Source organism: Camelina sativa, chromosome 19 (genome assembly GCF_030686135.1).
Source record: "Camelina sativa cultivar CO46 ecotype springtype chromosome 19, ASM3068613v1".
Taxonomy (NCBI): domain Eukaryota; kingdom Viridiplantae; phylum Streptophyta; class Magnoliopsida; order Brassicales; family Brassicaceae; genus Camelina; species Camelina sativa.
In genome coordinates, this window is record NC_141898.1 from 22,397,157 (window position 1) to 22,420,425 (window position 23,269).

At 41.7% G+C, this 23,269-nt stretch overlaps 1 protein-coding gene, 1 non-coding gene and 1 pseudogene across 2 annotated transcripts; 2 read left to right on the forward strand and 1 right to left on the reverse strand.

Moving 5' to 3' along the window:
• Positions 1–3,418: 3,418 nt before the first annotated feature.
• Positions 3,419–5,395, reverse strand: LOC104768120 (uncharacterized). Its single transcript, XM_010492050.2, has one exon. It carries the CDS (start codon positions 5,393–5,395, stop codon positions 3,419–3,421), a length of 1,977 nt encoding a protein of 658 aa, XP_010490352.2.
• LOC147920849 (small nucleolar RNA R71) lies at positions 5,151–5,258 on the forward strand. The gene has a single exon (XR_015591923.1). It is a non-coding gene; the product is annotated as a small nucleolar RNA R71 (small nucleolar RNA).
• A 12,886-nt stretch (positions 5,396–18,281) lies between the features above and the next one.
• Positions 18,282–21,426, forward strand: LOC109130897 (F-box protein At2g16450 pseudogene; annotated as a pseudogene).
• The last annotated feature ends 1,843 nt before the right edge of the window (positions 21,427–23,269 follow it).

The window sequence follows — 23,269 nt, forward strand, 5'->3', positions numbered from 1 at the left end:
GTTGTGTCAACAAGCCCGCCAGATCTACACCTCCTACAAGGGCTCCACCTGCTGGGATTCCCACACCCGAAACCCTAGCACCACCAGCCACTCGAGCACCGACACCGCCCACACCGACCCCCTCGGCGCCTACAGTCATATCAGTACCACCACCGGCCACACTCATGGACCCCTCCTGGAAGTCCTGCGACTCGCTGACACCCTCAGCTGTCACACTCTGCTCAACAGACTCACTCACTGCTGGGACTCTGCCCCTACCACGACCACGACCGCGTCACAGACCACGTCCGCGTCCCCTACCATGTCCGCGTCCACGGCCAGCAACAGCTCCACCCTTAACCATCTGCACTACCTAGAACAAAAAGCTAAGCACATAATTCAAAACCTCACACAAACACACATCTTACCGTGGAATCTCATTGATGGCTCGAAGAGGATGATACTAGGACTCCACACCACATGCAAATTGACTAAAATATTCATAATCAACTCCATCACACAACATCATGCATCAAGCAAAAGGAAAATAATTCACCCAATTAAATTCTTAACCGCTCTAACCATCCACTTAACCTTCCTAGAACCGTAAAGGCTCTGATACCAAACTGAAACAACTCGACCCATTTTTTTTTAATAATAAATACAATACATAATTAAGCATCCCATACTACTTAATTACCAACCCAAACCACAACTCATCATTAAATCAGCAATAACCATTAAGTACAACGGAAACATACCAATAATACAAAACCAATACACATTAATAAAATTACATTCCTAACCATTCTATCCAGCAACCTAACATAACTCTAACCAAGGTTCCAACATAATAAATATAACCAACAACACACAACCGAGACCCTTGATCATCCTCCTCCTCATCGCCATGATTCCACGCTACACATTACCTGCACCACAAACACAATGAGATGCGTGAGTATTACCAGAAATACCCAGTGAGACGATCCTCCCATCTACGAGCTATACACACAAGCAAATCAAGAGTACAACCACAAATAAAACATAGCAAACCAGCTATTGAACAGAACATTCAATAACACATTTATCACACCTACACAACTTCACACAAAACAAGTTATACAACCCAATCGCTTAGATAAGCTCATGGTCACGCAGTCACCTTAACAAGTGATTCTAACAACAAATATAAACAAGAGAAACTCTCCACGCGCCTGAAACAGTCCAGAAACGTCCTACAACAAGTCACACAACCAAAAGCAACCTTGAAGCAAACTGGACAGAAACATCAGAAAAGAACAGTCACAAAGACGAAACTCTAAAATAAAAACCAACCGTTAACTATTAAATCCCTCCAATGAACAGCTAGCCCTAGACGTCAAGACGCTTCCCAAAAAATCTCGTGACGATCATGAACCCGACGAGACCACGATCTCAGTTACAATCCCCAATGGTTCCAACTCGCGTATGAGAAAACGTGTCTCACGAAACTGCCAATAACTCATCGAGTTTAAATCCAAATCGACTTCTGTAAAAAGGCGAATGACGATTAAAGACTTGGGAATAAACCTACTAAATTTCATTACCTTTGACAACAATTTGATATGTTGAAACTGTTTCCTCCCAAACCCTAATGATTTTGCTCTCTTTTCCTTTTCACTAAGACAAAGCTTTGTTGATCTTTTTCTCCTTCTCTTTCAAACCAAATCTACCAAAGCTCTCTCTCTCTTTTTCTGATTACAATGTCGACAGTAGCACAAAAGGAGAGTAGGTGTCGACAATAAGAGGAGAAATTAGGGGTCTTTGGTTTAATTAGGTTAAACCAGGATTTAATTAAACCGATAATTAAACCAATAATTAAACCGAAATTAATTAAAATCCACTCATTTGGTTTAATCAACACAGCCCAAACTGCAATCCCGGAACACGGATGTTACATACATAACTTCAAAAGGCAGATCCCAATCGGGTGGTTTAACTATGGGAGCTGAGGTTAGTGCTTGCTTGAGGGTAAGGAAAGCTTCTAAACATCTTGCATCAAACACAAACAGGTTATCCTTGCAAAGCAGCTGGGTGAGAGGTATAGCGATTTTGGAAAAATCCTTTCTAAACCGCCGGTAAAATCCAGCGCGGCCCAGGAAGCCGCGGATATCTTTCACCGTCTTAGGTGGTTGTAACCTGGACATCACTTTGATTTTAGCTTTATCCACTTCTATCCCTTTCGCAGAAATACGATGCCCAAGAAAAATCCCATCATTGACCATGAAATGACATTTTTCCCAATTAAGAACAAGATGTTTGTCCACACAAAGTTGAAGAACCTTGCACAAGTTAGACAAACAAACAGAGAAGGATGAGCAATAAACCGAAAAATCGTCCATAAAAACCTCCATGATATCTTCTATCAAATCAGTAAAAATCAACATCATGCAACGCTGGAAAGTGGTAGGGGCATTGCACAGCCCAAAAAGCATTCGTCGATAGGCAAATGTGCCATAGGGGGCAGGTGAACGTCGTCTTCTCCTGATCATCCGGATGGATTGGGATCTGAAAGAAACCTGAATAACCATCTAGGAAACAATAGTAAGGATGATTAGCAAGTCTTTCAAGCATTGGATCAATAAAAGGGAGGGGGAAGTGGTCCTTTCTAGTGGCCATTCAGCTTGCGGTAATCAATGCACATGCGATGCCCAGTGACAGTCCTTGTGGGGATCAATTCATTCTTTTCGTTTGCAACGACTGTCACTCCACCTTTCTTTGGCACTACATGCACCGGACTTACCCATGTGCTGTCGGAGATTGGAAAAATTAAACTGGCGGCCAAAAGCTTGAGAATCTCCTTCTTCACAACTTCCTTCAAATTCGGATTTAATCTTCGTTGATGTTCAATAGATGATTTAGACGGGTCTTCCAGATGGATTCGATGAGAGCACAATTCTGGTGAAATACATGAAATGTCATCTAAAGAGGAGGCCAAGGCTTTCCTGTACTTTTTCAACTCACAGAGCAAGAGTGCGGTCTCAACATTGTTCAGGTTAGAATTAATAATCACTGGATAAGATGAATTTGGTCCAAGATAGGCATACTTGAGGCCCCCAGGGAGTGGTTTCAGATCCAGCTTTGGAGCTTTCAGCTCGCTCCAATCCTCATGGTCACCTTCGGTTGTGGTGCAAAGGTTGGGATCGGCCAATCCAAAGACAGGAATGGTTGATCCTCCATGTTCGTTAGTGATGTTCACAGAAAAGATCGGATTAGCCGATCCTATTGCAGGATCGGGCAATCCAGTCCGTATGTTGAGGAACAAAACTTCTCGTTCGAGGGGTGCTGCAGCATTAAGTGCCTCTGCCATGTTGACAGTGTCCTCAGCCAAGTAACCTAGATCTGGTTCCTCCTTCGTCAATGCTACCGCTAGGTTGTCGTTTGAGCAAACCTCTTCCTAGATCTCGGTTGCTATCTCTTCGATCGTATCAACCCAGAAGGTTTGGCCGTCAATGGTCGGCTTTTTAGCCGCCTTCTCAAGATTAAATTGCAGTACCAAATCATCCATGTGCAGATCTATTTTCCCTTCTCGGACGTTTATCATTGCACCCGCAGTAGCCAAGAAAGGCCTACCTAGTAGGATAGGGTCTTTAGATTCCTCATCAAGCTTCAGAACAATGAAGTTTGTAGGTATATAGCAATTCCCAATTTGTACTGGAAGGTTCTCCAACAACCCTTCTGGACGACTAGTTGAACGGTCTGCTAGGACAAGGGTGACTTGCGTCGGCTTAAAGTTGTACAACCCAAGTCTAGTTGCTACACTTAATGGCATCAAACTTACACTGGCTCCAAGATCGCATAGACAGTGACTGAACTTGAGCTCTCCAATCGTGCAAGGTAGCGTTAAAGGGCCTGGGTCTCCACATTTTTCAGGCATTCGGTTTTGGAGCATGGCGCTACACGCATGCGTAAAATACATCACTCCTTGTTCCAGGCTGAGTTTATCGGTCAATATTTCCTTCTTATACTTCTTGAGAGATGGAACCATTCGCACTGCTTTGATGAATGGTAGTCGGACTTGAAGCTCACCCACTACTGATTTTAGCTTCGCATACTCACGTTCTTGTATCTTCGTCTTACGGTGGGTTGGAAAAGGAAGTTTCGGTGTGTACGTTCGCTCGAGTTTTTTGTCGGGCTCTTTTTCAGCTTCATTGGCACCGGAACTCACAACATCATCTGTGTTCTGTTGAGCGTTTTTGACTGGGTCATTGTTCTGTCCAGATACCTCGGATCGTTCAGTCCTTTTTGTCAGCGGTGGTCCTTCTATCTCCTTCCCACTTCGGAGAGTAATGGCGTTCATGAATTCTTTTGGGTTGGCCTCGGACTTACCTGGTAGTGTTCCTGGAGGTGCTTTGACTCTCGCTGAAGCTTGTGCCACCTGATTTTCTAAGACCCTAACGTGAGTGTTTAACGTTTCGATCCTCCCATTCAACTCCGAATACAGGTTGTCTGTCTTGACATTGATCTCTCCAGCATTTTTCTTTTGACTATCCATGAGAGCTTGCATAATCTGCTCTAGTTTGCTTTCTTGCTGGGTAGCTGGTTGTTGTTGCGGTGCTTGAAAGCCTTGTGCAAAATTGTTTGCTTGAGGCTTTTGCTGAAAGTTTGATCCTCCAAATCCCGTCCCCTTGGTTTGAAATCCTTGCGTGAAATTGTTCTGCTGAGGTCGCGGTGGATAAATCTGATCCTGAGGATTTTCGACATTAGTGCTTCGGTAGGATAGATTAGGGTGGTTTCGGAAATTCTGATTAAAGCCGCGGTTCTGGAAATTCCCATGTCCTCCTAAGTAGTTAACCTCCTCTGTACCCATAAGGTATGTCTTAGCTCCAAAATCCGCATATCCCCCAGCATGTTCCTCGCACAAGTTAACGTTCTGGTGATCTCTTTTTAGTAGGAGATTCACCTTGGCTGTGAGATCCTTAATAGCATCAGTCTCGACAGCATTGACCCGCACCATACGATCATAGTCTGTGCCGTGATTGCTATTGCTTGCCGCAAGATTCTCTATCAGTGCATTGGCCTCATTTGCGGTGTTGGTGGAGAAATCTCTTTTGCTAGCTGTGTCTAACGCCATCTGATACTTTTGTTCGATACCCCCATACAAAATGTTCATCAGGTTTTCTTGGGTGTAACCGTGGTGAGGGCAGTCTCTCAGATATTCCTTGAACCTCTCCCATGCTTCGCAGAAAGTCTCCATACTTCCTTGAGAGAATGAAGTGATTTTGCTTCGCAACTTGGCTGAGCACGATTTGGTGTAGAAGTGGTTCAGGAAAGCAGCTATACATTGTGCCCAAGTGGTGAGAGAGCCAGGATCCAGTAGATTCAGCCATCTTAGCGCCTTGTCCGCCAAAGAAAACTGGAACAAAGTCAACATGAGGTAGTCGTAGGGGACACCATTGGACCTCGTCGTACTAGTCAGTCTTTCAAAAGCCTCGATGTGATCTAGAGGACTCTCCGATGGCAACCCGTGGAATGCACGATTCTGAACCAAATTGATTAGACTATGCTTAATCTCATAGTCTTTCTATGCAAGAGCGGGTGGTTGAATCGCATATCGGTTTGCAAATAGCCTGTTTTGAGAATCTTCATCCCTCAGGGTGGTTTGCCTTGCTGGCGGATTTGGTGCGGCTTGCTCTTGCTGGTCCTGCCTCTGCTGTTGTTGGATGATACCCAACTGAGGGTTGGGTTGACGAACCCCTGTTTCTTCTCCTTCAGCCTTAGGGTTGGTTTGGGCTTTTGCTTTCCGGTTTTCGCGTTCAAGCTGTGCTAGCTCCTTGTTTCCCAGTACACTCAAATCGGCTTGTTTGTTCCTCCTTGTATGCATACACCTGAAATAGAGGAAAAAGATTTACAAGAACTAGTTAGTAAACTAAAATAAAATAACCTTAGACTAAACATGAATCTAAAATTTCAAAGGCAGCGTTTTGGTCCCCGACAACGGCGCCAAATTGATCTAAGGTCAATTAAAACCTAATGTGCACTCAACCACGATCTAGTGATGTCGTCGTAACACTTCAGGATCAAATCCACAGAGACCAAGCGATACACTATGAAATTGTATAGATCAAATATAGCTAACGCAATGAGAAAGTTTGTGTTTCAAGTAACCGACTAAAACAGGAAATAAATAAAGGGTGTTAAAAATTCAAAGAAAGATATTGGGCGTAGGGAAACAGTTAGGGGATTACAATCACAAATTTAGATGATAGATTGGGAAGCATTAGAAATCGTTCTTGAACTCAAATCACAAATTTTAAAGCTAATCTACTTCCGCAGCATTAACTAACTTTGCAAAGAAATAACTAGAGCCTAAACTTCCGTTTGAATCTAGATAAACAAGCAAGCATTAAAGTCCAAGTTTACTTTGTTCACAAGGTGCCTCAACTTCAACTTCTGTTGGCTAAGGTCCACCTTGCTCACCTATGTTTCTTTCAAGTAACTCAACAACACTTTTGGTGCCTCGATGAATTAAACCTAAGATCTTAATCCAGGTGATCAATCTAGCTTAAGCATTAAGGACAACATTAGATGAAGAACAAATAGATCTATCCCAAATCTAGCAACCTAAGTTTAGATAATCATAAAACCCCCTTTTGAAACCCGAAACCCAATAGTAAACTACTCAGACATAGAAGTAAAAGAACAGCAAATCAAAGATGAAGAGAACATAATTGAATTGCAAAGAGAAGTAAAAGGGTTCAAAAATCTTCGCCAAAGAGATACAAAGGATTCGAGATCTTCTCCCAAGCTTACAAGTCTCAAAAGCGGCGTAGAAAATAATGTGTGTTTTTTTTAGAGGTCGAGCCTCGTGCTTAAATAGTAAAATAAAACCCTAAAAGTTGGTTTAAAACAGAAAAGGAAAGGTTGCTTCGGATATGGGATCAGTCGATCCCGAATGTAGATCAGCTGATCCGGAATGTTTTTCTGCTCTCACTCCATCTGCTTGCTAGCCCAATTAGTCTTCAACCAATTTAGCTCCAGATGCATGTTTTCATCCCCAAAGCTCTCAGATTCCTTCCAAAGTCACCTAGAACCTGTAAAGACTCTCACAAGATTAAAAAGACTCTAAAAGCACACTTGGACCTAACAAAAGACTCAAAACAAGTGTAAAAACTATGGTTAAAATCCTATAAAATACAGACACATCACTTTACAAGGCTGATATGTAGTGTTTTTGGTGTCTTTTGTCATTCATTTAATATTTGTTTTGAGTCATTTGTTGCATTTTTGTCTGTTTTTGTGTTTTTTTAATCTTTTTTTGAGTTGTGATTAGGTGTGGAGACGATGTGATAGATTTGGAGTCTTTTGGTTGGATTCGAGCTTATTTGGAGTAAAGAAGCAGGATGTGACTTTTGGACATCTCCATTTTGAACTGAATCTTGAAGTCTATAGACAAGTATGGTGAAGTCTACACAAGTCTGGTGAAGTCTACACAAGTCTGGTGAAGTCTGTACACAAGTCTTTTGAAATCTGAAGTAATCTAGTGAAGTTTATGAACAATTCTGCTGAAGTCTGGAGAAGTCTAGTGAAGTCTGTTGTCATTCTGCCTGCAGTCCTGATATTTATTTATTTTTTTTTTAATTTTTCTATTCTCATTTTTATTTTATTTTTTTGATCTTAATAAGGGTATAAATATAACTAGTAGGACATTCTATTTTTATGAGTTTTCCTGCACCTTGAGACTTTTGTAAGCCATTTCTGTAGATTGGAGATCCATCATTTTTGACAATTTGGAGAAGATTTCTAAACTCTTTCTCATTTTATTTCATCAATTTAATTATGTCTTCTTCATCTCTTTGTGTTGTTGCTTTCAATATGTGTGAGTAGTCACCTAATTGGGTTTTAGGGTTCTAAGTAGGGGATCAAATGATTTAATGGTTTAATTGTTGCTTGGGAATTCTAGTTTTCGATAGAATGCCTGAACTAATATGAATTGAGCAATATTTCTCAAACCTGCGAAAGTTGATGTTAGGAATATTGTGAAATTAGTAAACTTTTTTGATAATGCAAATTTGATTAGGAGATTACAAATGAAAATTTAGTAATCAAGTAGTCAAGTTTAGTGATCAATACCTTGAAAGAGGGTTAGTCAAATCTTGTGTTCATGTTCTAGAACGGTTGTTAACTATTGAATTCCTTGTTTCATTTTTCCATTGATCATTAATCTCTGAAATACCCTATAGCGCAATGTTTTAATCCCATTAGTTAATTGTTTTAAGTTCTTTGTACTTTTATTTACAAACCTGAAACCAAACAAACAAACATTTGTTTGCTTTAGCTATTTACGACTCTCGCAAATCTTTATTGTAGCATTGGTTCTTGTAGATTCGACCCGACATATACTAACTCACGATTAAGTGTATCAAGATAAATACTCGAGCAATCAAAGGCAACAATTTAATTTAACGAACTGAATTGTGCATAAAACAAGGGAAACAACCGATTTGCCCACAAACTTAGTTCTTTTATCGTATTTATACACAGAACTTTGAGTTGTTTTATAACTATATCAATTTGGGCTAAAATTCTTTTTTTTTTGCATGAAGGAGAGCATATCGTATCTAGCCAGATAGAGTCCGAACTTTGACATCGGTCTATATATCCACCAAAGAAACGTTCTACACATATTTCTCCCCTCAACAAAAGTTTTATATTTAAATCTCTCCGAATTAATAATTTGAGTTCTATTACCCCATAAATCTGGGTTTCATCGGTTTGTTGTTCATTTAACCAATTACTAGACAAACAAAACCATTAAAAACCAAAGAAAAAAAGTTTTATATTATATTAGAACCCGATTGGCACCTAAAACCAAAACACATGATCGATGAACAGTGAGCAAAGCCATAATCGATGTTACTCGGTAGCCTCACATAATAATTTGACCATATCTATTAAAACCTAGAGCAAATTCTTTGTTCTTACAATAAAAACAAATTCTTTTTAATGTAAACAATGAAGGAGAGCATATTCCATGATCATGACACTACTGTAATCGAATTTGAATTTGAAGTCTTCTTAATTTTGTTGACACCACCGTCGTTGGTGTGGGATGAAGATTCTGTCGGGGATCCATAGGTTGTTGAAGAAGAAGACAAGTGAAGAGGAGGAGGAGGGCAGAGAGATGGACACAGCTTCATCGTCGTCGCTCCATGGATTTGAGATCTGGTATGTGAAGAGTTGTTCCAACCGAGTGGACTCAGCGAGGTGGAGAGTGGAGACGGTTGAGGAGAGAAAGAGGAGTTGAGGAAAAGTGAGTCTTCACAGGAGAGAGACATGTCGAGATGGTGGTGTGGTCGGAGAAGGTGAAGGCGGTGGTGGTCGCCTGGTCGGAGAAGTTGAAGACGATCTGGGTAGTCCACCAAACAGCGTCGTCGCAATAATCCATGGCTCTGTTCCTTCTTCCACCATCTCCGTCAGCTCTTGCGACGCGACTCTCGGCTATCGCTTCCGCTTATCTGTATCATCAATCTTCCTACTCTAACGATTATGGTTAATTACAATCGAATTTAATTACAATGAATTTATCCAATCAGTTTTTGTAATTGAAAATCAAAGTTATCAATATCATTTGTTGCTGGAAGAATCGGGCCAAGAAGAGATATCAGATCAATTAATGGTTGGTCGGATTTTAATTCAGTTTACAATCAACTTTTAGTGGTTTAATATTTGGTTTAATTTGGGTTTTGAAATGTAAACCGATGTAACCAAAATTCGGAGAGATTTAAATATAAAACTTTTGTTTCGGAGAGAAATATGTGTAGAACATTTTTTTGATGGATATATAGATCGAGGTTAAAGTTCGGACTCTATCTGACTACATACGATAGTTCTCTGAGGGAAATAGTTCGTTTTTCCGAAAATTCAGTTAAAACCATCAAATCGACAAACGGTGTTACTGTTCCGTAACTAATGCTGCGTTTGCATTTTACGAGGTTGTGGGAGCATAATCCCACGCTCGATGATCTTGGTGGTCGAACAAAAATCGGATCCCAAAAAAGAGTTTAAGAAAGAAATATTCAAATATATATTATTGAGCTTTTGCCTTGAGAAAAAAATACCCCTCATAGGATTATAATGTTATATATTTATACTAAAAGTACAATTAATTTAGTAATCAAACACAATTATTCTTCATAAATGGGTCCGTTTTGGTCTTAGCATTTAAGCAGTAACACTCGAATCTTCAAGTTTGATATACAGTAGCTGTATATAATAAACTATATAAGTGATTCCATGCATCTTCGTTCAGTTTAATTTTTGTTTATTATCCATCAATCCAATTGTATAGTAATTTTTTTGATTAAAATTTATAACTTAATCATTGTTAGAGTTATCTAGTTTTCCATATAATAATCTAATATTTTATTTGATATTAAAAACAGAAAATATAAATATGTAATTATAAACTGAAAATAACCTAAATACTGAAAACAAATGTTCAAATTAAATAGCACTATGTAATGTGATGTTCTCCATCACAAAAATATTTCTATTGAAATCTAATTCTTCACCACAAATCTAATTATATTGAATATTTTTCTAATCTACACAAGGACAATTAATATCTTTTGAACCATAAATTATCACTTGAAATACCCCACTAACCATTTCTATAACATTGATAAATTAACGGAAAATTATTTATAAATATTAAATTTTTACATTAAGAAAATAATGAAATTTAATTGATCATAAAGGTGTTAGCACAATTTTTTCCACCACTCTTCTTTTGAAATATACACATTAGTGTGTGACATAATAATGTGATATATACTATATACAAATGATATCCTCCATCATTCATAATATTACAATAGATATACATTATAATGTTTAATTATAATATTCTAACATTAACTAATAAACAGAAAATTATTTATGAATATGGAAATTGTGATCATTAATTTTGACATATATATGTATATATATATATCCTATTATATAAATTTTAGTTTCAAAGTTAGCCATTAACATGATCACAAAGAAAATTACCAAAAAACAGAACTAAATTTGAGAATTTACATTTATATTTATTTATTTTTGTGCACCCAAAAAGAGAATTTATTTTCAAAATTAGTATTTGTAATAATAAATAAACATACACACACACATATATATATATATATATCTGATATGATTGCATTTTACTAGTTTAGCATATTTGATATGATTTACATGTTACATTTTGGATAAAAAAAAAATTATCCATGACTAATTTATTGAAACCGTAGTCTCCTAATATATTGTGTCTCATTTTATTTGCATAATCAAAGAAACCAAGCACTTGAAGTGTCGAGATTACCTTCAAAGTCAGTCGAGATATTGTCATCAAAGAAACCAAGCACTTGCATAATTCAACGAGATATTGTGTGAAACGACACGACCCGCTTTTTTTTTTAAATAATAAATAATTAAATAATAATAATAAACTACAGCTAGTGATCCCATACTCACTAGCCTCCTAACCACAAGCACAACCAACAGGAAAAATAACAGATACTAATATCCAAACAATAATCCAATAACTAATAACCAATAATCAAATATAACAATACTCCAATATCAAACAGCAGGAAACAAGCAACCTAGCAAGTTCTAAAGACCCAACTCTAGCAACCTAGCAATGCCAGACAACATCCAATCGAGTCCTTATAACATCCTCCTCTTCATCGCCTTGATTCCACGATCACACTTTCCCTTTACCTGCATCACAAACACAAATTGCAATGCATGAGTATTTTATAAACACTCAGTAAGGCAAACCTCCCATCTACTGGGCTATACACACAAGAAATAGAGATACTCTAACCATCAAGCAACAATCAACAAACAAACCAGGCTCTGCATCGACCGACACAAGGCTTGCATCGACCGACACCAACAGGGACAACTATCGACCGACACAAGGTATGCATCGGTCAACACAAGGTTCACTTGCATCGACCGATGCTTCCACTTGCATCGATCGACGCATGCTCGATAATACGCGGAAACCCTAGTTGCATCGACCGACACCTCCACATGGCATCGACTGATGCTCCTAGGTCAAGCCGCGCCGTCCTTGCACTGCATCGACCGACGCACATGCCGAGCATCATTTTTCCCCGAAGCTTCTTGCCGGATCTCCGTTCCTGCAAACACAAGAGTCGATCCCAAGCCACAAGAAAGCTTCCTAACGCCTCATACAACATTCTAACAAGCCTAACAACACATAAACAAACAGATCAGATAATCTCCAGCTTAGATAAGCCATGGTCATGCACTTACCTTTGCCAAGAAGTTTCTGAACCTTAAACAATTAAGAACATGCTCCTAGGAAGCTCCTACAACGACCCCAACTACAGATCTCTACAGGAAACGCCTCCAAACACCAGAAATCACCAAGAACGCTCAAGAACACCCAAAAACACTTTTTCTCCCTTCTTTTCTCTCAAAAACGGCTGAACTCGCCGAATGAGACAAAAACACGATTTAAGTGTTTTCCCTAACCCAAAACGCAACTTTTAACTTAAACTCGTCCGCAGAAAACAACCTTGCATCGACCGATGCACATAGTGCATCGACCGATGCAATCCCTAAACCGGGATTTTGGTTCGCGGATGTTACAATTCTCCCCCACCGATTTAGATTCGTCCTCGAATCTCGAACACTACCCAGCCAAAGACTCCCGTGCTACCTTCTCCACGGCCCGCACTCCTCCGACTGATCTACAGAAGGTCACCTCTAGGTGATAGACTCACGCTCCAGGCATTATTTGCTCTCAAATTTTGGACTTTCCTTTACTCATAGGCCTATACCTTGAGTTTTTATTGGCTCCTCATCAGACCTAAGTCTGCATGCCATAATGTTGGCTCCTCATCGGGCTTAAACCCGCATGCCATACTGTAGAAGGAAAAATCCAATACTTGTCTCTCGGGTCATCACCCTACAGCGCGCCTCCGGATTGTAATCCGAAGTCGATATACCAACCATACTCCCAAGTCATAAAGTCTCAAAATATGGCAGTACTAGGAGAACCTAGGTTCCCCAAGAGTCGCGAGCAAACAATTCTGAACACGTCTGAGTTCTATCCCTATCTAGGTTTCCTTCCCGTGGCTCGCGTAAGACATCTCAATGTCCTACCAACCACATATCCCATCACTGGAATACCTCATGACCACACATGGATCATCTCACTACCACAAGGACCGCCACAAAGGCCAAAAAAATGTCCTAAACAGGACTGCCACCAAGGCCAAAAAAATGTCCTAAACAGGACCGCCACCAAAGCCAAACAAATGTCCTAAAAAGGACCACCACCAAGGCCACTCAACCCGAAGGACCGTCACAAAGACCATTTGTCCCGAAGGACCGCCTCAACAAGCACTCTGGCTAAACAGCCCGCCACAAAGGCCACACTCTGGCTAAACAGCCTGCCACAAAGGCCACACAATGCCTAAACAACCCGCCACAAAGGGCACACAACATCTAAACAGCCCGCCACAAAGGCCACACAATGGCTAAACAGTCCGCCACAAAGGCCACACAATAACTCAAGACCGCCGCACACGGCGCAATGACTCAAAAGTCCGCCACTAAGGCCACACAAGCCCTCTCCCAGGCTCTCTGCCACTAAAAATGGACAAATTCTAACTCACATAAAACTTCCCATTTTTTAGCACTTTCCACTTCTGGAAACTTTCCTCCAACACACTGCCTCGCGGAAACTTTGTACCCCAAACACCACCTCATCTTGTTACTTAGTCGCACAACCAACCACCCCAAGTGACCAAGTAAACAAGAGAGATGGGCTGGAATACTCCATTCCCGCTCCAGCCACAGATTACAGATGGGACTAGGCTAGACAAGCTCAAGTCGCGGCTTGCTTCTCATACCACTTCTTAATCCTTGCCTTCATTCTCGCCTCAGGCTCCCAAGTCTGCCCCTCAACACCATCACAGTCCCAAAGGACTCTTATCAAAAGAATCTTCTTCTTCTGAAGTTCCTTGATCCTCCTCTCGAGAACCCTCACTGGTCTCGCCTCCAAAGTCATGTTAGGCTGAAGATCCTCAGGAATCTTAGCCAACAACTGATCATCCTCGCGGAGACACTTCCACAACATAGACACATGGAAAACCTTATGGAATGCACGCATAATCTCAGGTAACTCTAGTCTATAAGCCACTGGTCCAACTCGCTCAATCACTCTGAACGGACCCATATACCTCGGACTCAACTTAGTCTCAGTCAATGACCTCTTCGGACCCCGCAACATGGCCATCTTGAGGTACACTCTATCTCCAACCTGAAACTCAAGATCTCTCCTCCTCCTATCGGCATAACTCCTCTGCCGATCCTGAGATTCCTTCATGTTCAGCTTGAGAACCCGAATCTTCTCTAAGGTCTCCTGAACAAAATCTGCCCGTACATGCTCCTCTCCCCCACCTAAGTCCAGCATAACTGTGTATGGCACGACCTCCCATAAAAAACCTCATAAGGAGCCATGCCAATACTCGCCTGGTAACTGTTGTTATAAGCAAACTCTACCAAGCTCAAATGATCTGCCCAATGGCCACCCCAATCCAATACACACATCTTCAGCAAATCCTCCAACGTCTAGATCGTCCTCTGTGACTGTCCATCGATTTGGGGATGATAAGTTGTACTCATATGCACCTTAGTGCCCATCTCTACCTAAAACGCTCTCCAGAATACCGAAGTGAACTTAGAATCCCTATCAGACACAATGCTCGCTGGCACCCCATGCAACCTAACTATCTCCTTCACATACTTCTTAGCCAAGACCGCTGCTCCATCAATCTTCTTAATGACCAGAAAATGTGCCGACTTAGTCAACCGGTCCACAATGACCCAAATAGCATCAAACGTCCTCGACACTGGCAAATCTACCATGAAGTCCATAGTAATCATATCCCACTTCCACTCTGGAATGGGAAGACTCTTCAGCAAACCACCTGGTACCCGATGCTCAGCCTTCACTAGCTGACACACATCGCACCTCGCAACCCAACTAGCCACGTCCTTCTTCATCCCGACCCAATGATAGTACCTCTTGAGATCTCGGTAAATCTTAGTCGCTTCTGGATGAATAGAGAACATGCTAGCATGAGCCTCTCTCAGAATCTCCTGTCTCAACTCCTCATCCTTGGGCACACAGATCCGCCCATGCACCAGAATAGTACCATTAGCCGAATCCTGATACTCTGCGTCAACAACCTTTGAGGCATTCACCAGCCCCAAATCCAACTCTTGAGCCAACCGCACTCTGCTCAACAAATCTGCTCAATCAGCTGAAATCAAACCCAACGGCTCCTGAGAAACCGCACACAAGATCAACACACTGATCTCCCCTACCAGAGACTCCATATCCTGCTCCTGAGCCGACGCCTCCCGCTTCCGGCTCAACGCATCCGCAACCAAGTTAGTCTTACCGGGATGATAGGCTATCTCTAGATCATAATCCGCCACGAGCTCCATCCACTGCCTCTACCTCAAGTTCAGATCGGGCTGAGTGAATATATACTTCAGGCTCTTATGATCTGTAAACACTTGTACCTTTGCACCATAAAGATAAGATCTTCAAATCTTCAGGACAAAAACTACAACACCCATCTCCAGGTCATGAGTAGGACAGTTGTCCTCATGCTTCTGCAACTGCCGCGAAGCATAGGCAATCACCTTCCCATGCTACATCAACACATAACCCAAACCAACTCTGGATGCATCTGTATACACCACATAGGGCTCCCTGCTCAGGAAAAGCCAACACCGGAGCAGTAGTTAACATCTCCTTCAAGCTTGCAAAGCCCTCCTCGAACTCCTGTGACCAGACAAAAGGTAGATCCTTCCCTGTCAACTTAGTCATAGGACGTGCTCTGCTCGCAAACCCCTGCACGAATCTCCTGTAATACACTGCCAACCCGAGAAAAATCCTGATCTCCGTGGCATTCTGCGGTCTAGGCCAATCCCTGATAGCCTGAATCTTCTCAGGATCTACAGAAACCCGATCTGCAAACACAATATGACCCAGAAAGCCCATCTCAAGCTGCCAAAAACTACACTTGCTGAGCTTAGCGAACAACTTCTGCTCCCGCAGCTTCTCGAGAACTGCCCTCAAATGCACTGCATGCTCTTCAGGACTCTTAGAATAAACCAAAATGTCGTCGATGAAAATGATGACAGACACGTCCAGAAACTCCTGAAACACGCTGTTCATCAATCACATAAACGCAGCTGGTGCGTTAGTCAACCCGAAAGGCATCACCACAAACTCATAATGCCCATACCTTGTCCTGAATGCAGTCTTCCTCACATGTGCCTCATCTATCGGTATCTGATGATAACCCGACGCCAGATCTACCTTGGAGAACCAAGTAGCACCCCTCAACTGATCTAACAACTCATCACTCTTGGGAAGAGGGTACTTGTTCTTCACAGTGACCCGGTTCAACCCCCGATAATCAATACACAACCGGAAACTCCCATCCTTCTTCTTGACAAACAGCACCGGTGCTCCCCACAGTGATACACTAGGACGGATGAATCCCTTACTCAACAAATCCTCTAGCTGCTTCTTCATCTCTGTCATCTCTGTTGGAGCCATCCTGTAAGGAGCTTTGGATAACGGTGTTGTCCCTGGTTCCAGTTCAATCGTAAAAGGATCAGACCGAGATGGTGGTAATCCCTGCAATGACTGGAACACATCCTCAAAATCCTCCACAACCGGAATACCGCTCACCGTAGACTTCCCCACTGACTCTGGCATAGATATAGTAACCAAATAAGCCTCACGGCCCTTCGCGATCATCTTCCCAGTCTGAATGGCCGAGATCACGAGACTCCACGAAGTCGGTCTAATCCCCTGATAAACCAACTTCCCTCCTGAGTGTTCAAACTCCACTCTACCCTGATGACAATCCAAATGAACCATATACTGATGCAACCAGTACATCCCCAAGATAACGTCATACAGCTCCACTAGGCTGATAAGCAAATCCGCAGGCCACGACTCCCTTGCGATCTGAATATCAATTCCTCTGGTTCATCCAATAACTCTCAGGAACTTGCCTCCCGCAACTCTGACAACTCCTGTACGCTCCCCGGAATCCCCTCCGATTCCCGTACTCTCTGTACACTCCGGAGTAATGAAGCTATGTGAAGATCCAGAATCAAACATAACATGGGACTTAAACCCTCCCACCAACAAGGTCCCAAAACAAACCTCATGTGTTGAGAACCTAACACTTTATCACAGGATAACATAAAATCTGAACTTACTAACAATTCGCGAAGATTAGGTACCAGAAATTATACATGTGATCACCCTGACACTAGCTCCACCAGTATCTCCAGTCGTGTAAACCCATGGCGCCTGCTCAATCCATGCCACCTACTGCAACGCTTCCACTGCTACCGGCTGCAACTTGGGACAATAGGGCCTGATGGCCCTGGCTCCCTACAATTATAGCACACATGATCTGCTGCGGTCGGAGCACTCCTCTTGGGACAGCTAGCAACCTTGTGATCCTTTCCTCCACACCCCAAGCAACTCGGACCACCCGGCCTCTGCGTAGCCTCCCATCTCCTCTTGGTTCCCTGCACAGGCTTGCCGCCCTTGCTAGAACCTCCCTGATGTTGAGCCTTGCTAGGCTGGACTGCTGGGCTAGCCGCCACTGACTGTGCCCGAATATCCTCCTCAATCCCTACTGCAATCTCAACCAGCTCTGCACGCGTAGCATAACTCCGCCCTCTACAGTGAACCCTCAAATCGTCTCGTAAGGCCCTCAAAAACCTCCTGATCTGAGCCTCCTCAGACTCCATATCCTGACCACCATACCTCAGAAGTCGATTGAACTCCAAGTCAAGCTCCCGCACTGATTGAGTCCCCTGAGCTAGCTAAAGGAATTGCACCTCCAACCTATCCAGTGCCTCTCTAGGGAAATACTTGCGGTTAAACTCCAAGACGAAGTCAGCCCAAGACATCTCCCTCTGCACTCTCCTGGCTGCCACAGAACTCCACCACAACTGAGCATCACCAGTCAAATGGTGGACCCCAATGTCCACCCAAAACTCCTCAGGACATCTCAGAGTATGGAAGTTATGTTCCACACTCGTCCTCCACGCCTCCGTAGCGGTAGGATCAATACCTCCTGAAAACCGCTCGGTACGAATACGACCCATCTCTGTCAACATGCTGATATAACGAGAATGGACCCCCACATCCGCAGCCACTAGCTGCCGCTCCTCCGCCACCACTGATGGCACTAGCTGAGCCTGAGCCAGTGCCACTGGCGGCAACCGCTCTAACAACTGTGCCAGCAAACCCGCAAGGTCGGCACCCGGGACTCCCACCACTAGGACACCCGCACCTGGGGCCCTAACATCACCGGCTACTGGAGCATCAACACCGCCCCCTCTGGCCACACTTACGGAACCCCCTGGACACCCTGCGACTCGCCAACACCCTCTGTCACACTCTGGTCCTCGGTCTCACTAACCACTGGGGCTCTCCCCCTACCACGACCACGTCCGCATCCACGACCACGTCCGTGTCCACGACCACGACCAACAACAGCACCACCTCTAACCATTTGCACTACCATGAATAGAATGCTAAGCACACAATTATACATATCACAGAAACATAAACTCAGCGTGGAATCACACAGTAGGCTCGAAGAGGATGTTCTAGGACTCCATGCCACAAACAATTGACTAACTCATATAATCTATCAAAGCATGAAATTCCCAAACATCTACAGCACAAAGCCTAGTGAACCCAAACCTAGAACCGTAAGGGCTATAACACCAAACTGAAACGACACGATCTTTTTTTTTTTTAAATAATAAATAATTAAATAATAATAATAAACTACAACTAGTGGTCCCATAGCCACTAGCCACCTAACCACAAGCACAACCAACAGCGGAAATAACATATACCAATATCCAAACAATAATCCAATAACTAATAACCAATAATCAAATATAACAATACTCCAATATCAAACAGCAGGAAACAAGGAACCAACAACCTAGCAAGTTCTAAAGACTCAACTCTAGCAACCTAGCAATGCCAGACAACATCCAATCGAGTCCCTAGAACATCCTCCTCTTCATCGCCTTGATTCCACGATCACACTTTGCTTTTACCTGCATCACCAACACAAATTGCAATGCATGAGTATTTTATAAACACTCAGTAAGGCAATCCTCCCATCTACTGCGCTATACACACAAGCAATAGAGATACTCTAACCATCAAGCAACAATCAACAAACAAACCAGGCTCTGCATCAACCGACACAAGGCTTGCATTGACCAACACCAACAGGGACAAGCATCGACCGACACAAGGTATGCGTCGGTCGACACAAGGTTCACTTGCATCGACCGATGCTTCCACTTGCATCAATCGACGCATGCTCGACAATACACGGAAACCCTAGTTGCATCGACCGACGCCTCCACATGGCATCGACCGATGCTCCTAGGTCATGCCACGCCGTCCTCGCACTGCATCGACCGACGCACATAATGCATCGACCAACGCACATAGTGCATCGACCAACGCACATGCCGAGCATCGTTTTTCCCCGAAGCTTCTCGCCGGATCTCCGTTCTTGAAAACACAAGAATCAATCCCAAGCCACAAGAAAGCTTCCTAACGCCTCATACAACATTCTAACAAGCCTAACAACACATAAACAAACAGATCAGAGAATCTCCAGCTTAGATAAGCCATGGTCTTGCACTTACCTTTGCCGAGAAGTTTCTGAACCTTAAACAATCAAGAACACGCTCCTAGGAAGCTCCTACAACGACCCCAGCTACAGATCTCTACAGGAAATGCCTCCAAACACCAGAAATCACCAAGAACGCTCAAGAACACTCAAGAACACTTTTTCTCCTTTCTTTTCTCTCAAAAACGGCTGAACTCGCCGAATGAGACAAAAACACGACTTAAGGTTTTTCCCTAACCCAAAACGCAGCGTTTAACTTAAACTCGTCCGCAGAAAACAACCTTGCATCGACCGATGCACATAGTGCATTGACCGATGCAATCCCTAAACCGGGATTTTGGTTCGCGGATGTTACATTGTGTCTCATTTTATTTGCATAATCAAAGAAACCGAGCACTTGGACCGATGAGATTCTCATCCTCGAGATATTGTCGAGATTACCTTCAAAGTCAGTCACCAGGTTTCGTTGCGTGTCGAAGTGATGTACATCAATGTTTCGTAGTCCATCTTTTAGAGAGTTGTTCTTAAGTAGGTCCTTGGCTAAGCCGCGCCTCTTATTCGCCGTTGTAGAAAACGGCTACGTAAACGCAAAACCCGAAGGCTGTGGTGAGTGGAACTTCTTCTCGTTGCCTCAGCTTGAGCATCCATATGTGTTATCGTCGTCAACTCTTGTAGCAACGGCTGAATTTCATGTGACGTTCTCTCCTAAAGGTCTACTGATCAATCATTCTTATGACCTAAGATATTGTTCATGTGGTATGCCTCAGACTTGTTTTATATCCATATGGTAATCGATACCAGGCTAGACCCATGATATGTAACCCCATCATAGGACGGTATGCGATCACACATAAACAGTATACTTACAGAAAGGCGTATAGCTTTTTCGGGTTTGATCCGATTGACAAGCAATACAAGGCATTGTCCATGCCTTGTCCATCTGGTCCTGGTCATCGTAAAATACTTACATTTGGAGATGGAGATATGAGCTGGAGAAAGATCAAATGTCCCTTAAGACGACCTGGTTTTAAGAGTGAAGGGGTGCATTAATGGGGTTTTGTATTTCTTAGTTGAGAGAAAAGAATTATCATTTCATTATGTGATAATTTGCTTTGATGTTAGGTCTGAAAATTTACCTTTATTGACGTATAAAGGTTTTGTCGATTAATAAACTACAAGGGCAAATTAGCCGTGATTTATTGGGAGGATGATGTCGACATTTATGAGATTTGTTGTTATGTTGGGGACGATCTCGACAAGTATTTGGAGGATAATCTCGACGCTGATCCCACTAATGAGTTACGTCTGTGGGTTCTAGAGGATGTTGAGAAAGCGGAATGGTCGAAATATTCCTACACTTGGACCCATGATGAATTCTTCCGTCGTCATGTTTCCGTCGCTGGAGTAACTGCTTTAGGTGAAATAGTGTTTTCGATGCACAAGTATATATCTAATCAACCTTTTTATGTTTTCTACTTCAATCCCGAAAGGAATACATACTCTCCAACGTGTTGAAATTCAAGGTTTTGGTGAAGCGTTTAAGCAACCTTGTAGCGTTCACACCTTTGTAAACCACATAGAGGATCTTGATGTTAACAATTTAGAACTACTCAAATCATTCCATCCTCCATTGGAAGAGCCAGAATATGTAGAGTCATGATATGCTCAAATTTAAACCCTGGAGCTACTCTCTCAAATTAAAACATCACTATAGTACTTAGGGGTCGAATTCCATAAGGACTCTAGACTACATAATAAATTATAGAGTTTTGTTATTACGCTAAACAAGTTGATTTAAATTAAAAAAAGCAATGCAAAAATATTAAAATAGGTCTAGGGAATTTCTCAGGTAATTATGAAATATCAAATCAATAAATTAATTAGATTCAAGCAATTAAAAATCAGATCTAGAACTCTAAACTTTGTTGTAAAATAAATCAGTTCTAACAGCAAATATTATCTAAATTTAAAACCAGAAAATTCAAATTTCTTTGTAAAATTCTAGGTTAAAAATCAGCTTTAAGAACATATTTAGATAAGTTCACAAAATTACTAAATCAAATCTCTTTGCAAGAAGTAATTTAGTAATTTTGCGCATCAAAGGTTTTATTCAGGAAAATCAATTATATTCTCATATCAATTTATTTTCCTAGAGTAATAATTCTAGATGACCAGTCAAAGATAATGAATCCTTAATAAACAGATATAATAAACCATAAAAACCCTGTGAAAAACTCTGAACCTAACAAGCAAACTACTCAAACATATTCAATGAAGAACAAGACATCTTTTTGAATAATATATATGCAATAGAAATTAAAAGAGTAAAGGAGGAGTTTAGAAATTCTTCTCTCTACAAAGGAGTTCAGATCTCTCTCTCCCAAAAGCTCTCAATATTTCTCTCTCAAAAAGCTGCTTAGAAACTAACTTAAGGATTTCTAAAACCTTAAAACACTATATATATATATATATATATATATATATATATGTGTCTTAAAACACATCAGGTGTTGCAATTATGGAAGACTTCGGGCAAATTTGTAAAACTTCCAAAACTTGGCTCTCTCGTTGGTTAGACTTGGTTTCGACCGATGCTAAAGCGGTGTCGATCGACACCATCACTCTGAATTGATTGCAAGTTGATTTCCTTTGGTTAAATGCTCCAAAACGATCCAAATTGCTCCATTTCGCTCCATCCGTGCTAATGTTGTAAAAAACCTGTAAAGACTCTAAAACATTCTAGAAAACAAATCTAAAGACTCAAAAAGCACACTTATATCATGGTTAAAAACCGTAAAAACTATGATATATCAAGTCATCAGATTCCGAATATGACTGAGAAGGGAAAAGAAGAAGAAGATAGGAAAGATCATTGAAGTTAGGTGAAAGCATCGAGCATGTCAATTTGTGCCCTTATCTTTGCGCTTTATTTTTCATTGTTTTCTCTCTTTAACGAGCTTTTATACATCTATCCATCTATTCGGTTTGGTCTCAAGAACATGGTTTTGCTGTTTCTCTTAGTTCTCTGTCTTAATCTAAGTATTTTTGCTCTAACTTTCAACATTGTTTAATCTGGATGAGAATTGTTCTTGCTGTGTTTGTCATTTTTGTGTGATGGGAACAATTTCATGATTTCACCATGACTCAAATACTTAATGGCATTTGAAGAAAACATTTTTTTCAATTCTACCGTTCCTGGTCGTCTATATAGGAGATATATAAATGTAAAGGATATATGTGTAACTAGTTAAGGGGAAAACCCTAAAGATCATATGTATATATATTGTAAATCAATCTCAATAATACACAAGTCTTTACTTACATGGTATCAGAGCTATAGGATCCAAAGACCTAGCTCTCTTTTTCGCCGCCATCTTCCTCTTTTCTTTTTCTTCTTCTCTGTTTCTCTTTTAACGGCGTCTCCTTCATCTGATGTCATTGACTCCTCTAATGCCACGACACTTCACACTGTCAATATTGTCTATATTGTCTCAGTTTTCATG

Coding starts and splice junctions, on each gene's coding strand:
- LOC104768120 (XM_010492050.2), bottom strand. CDS start 5,395: ATGTTGACTTTGTTCCAGTTTTCTTTGGCGGACAAGGCGCTAAGATGG.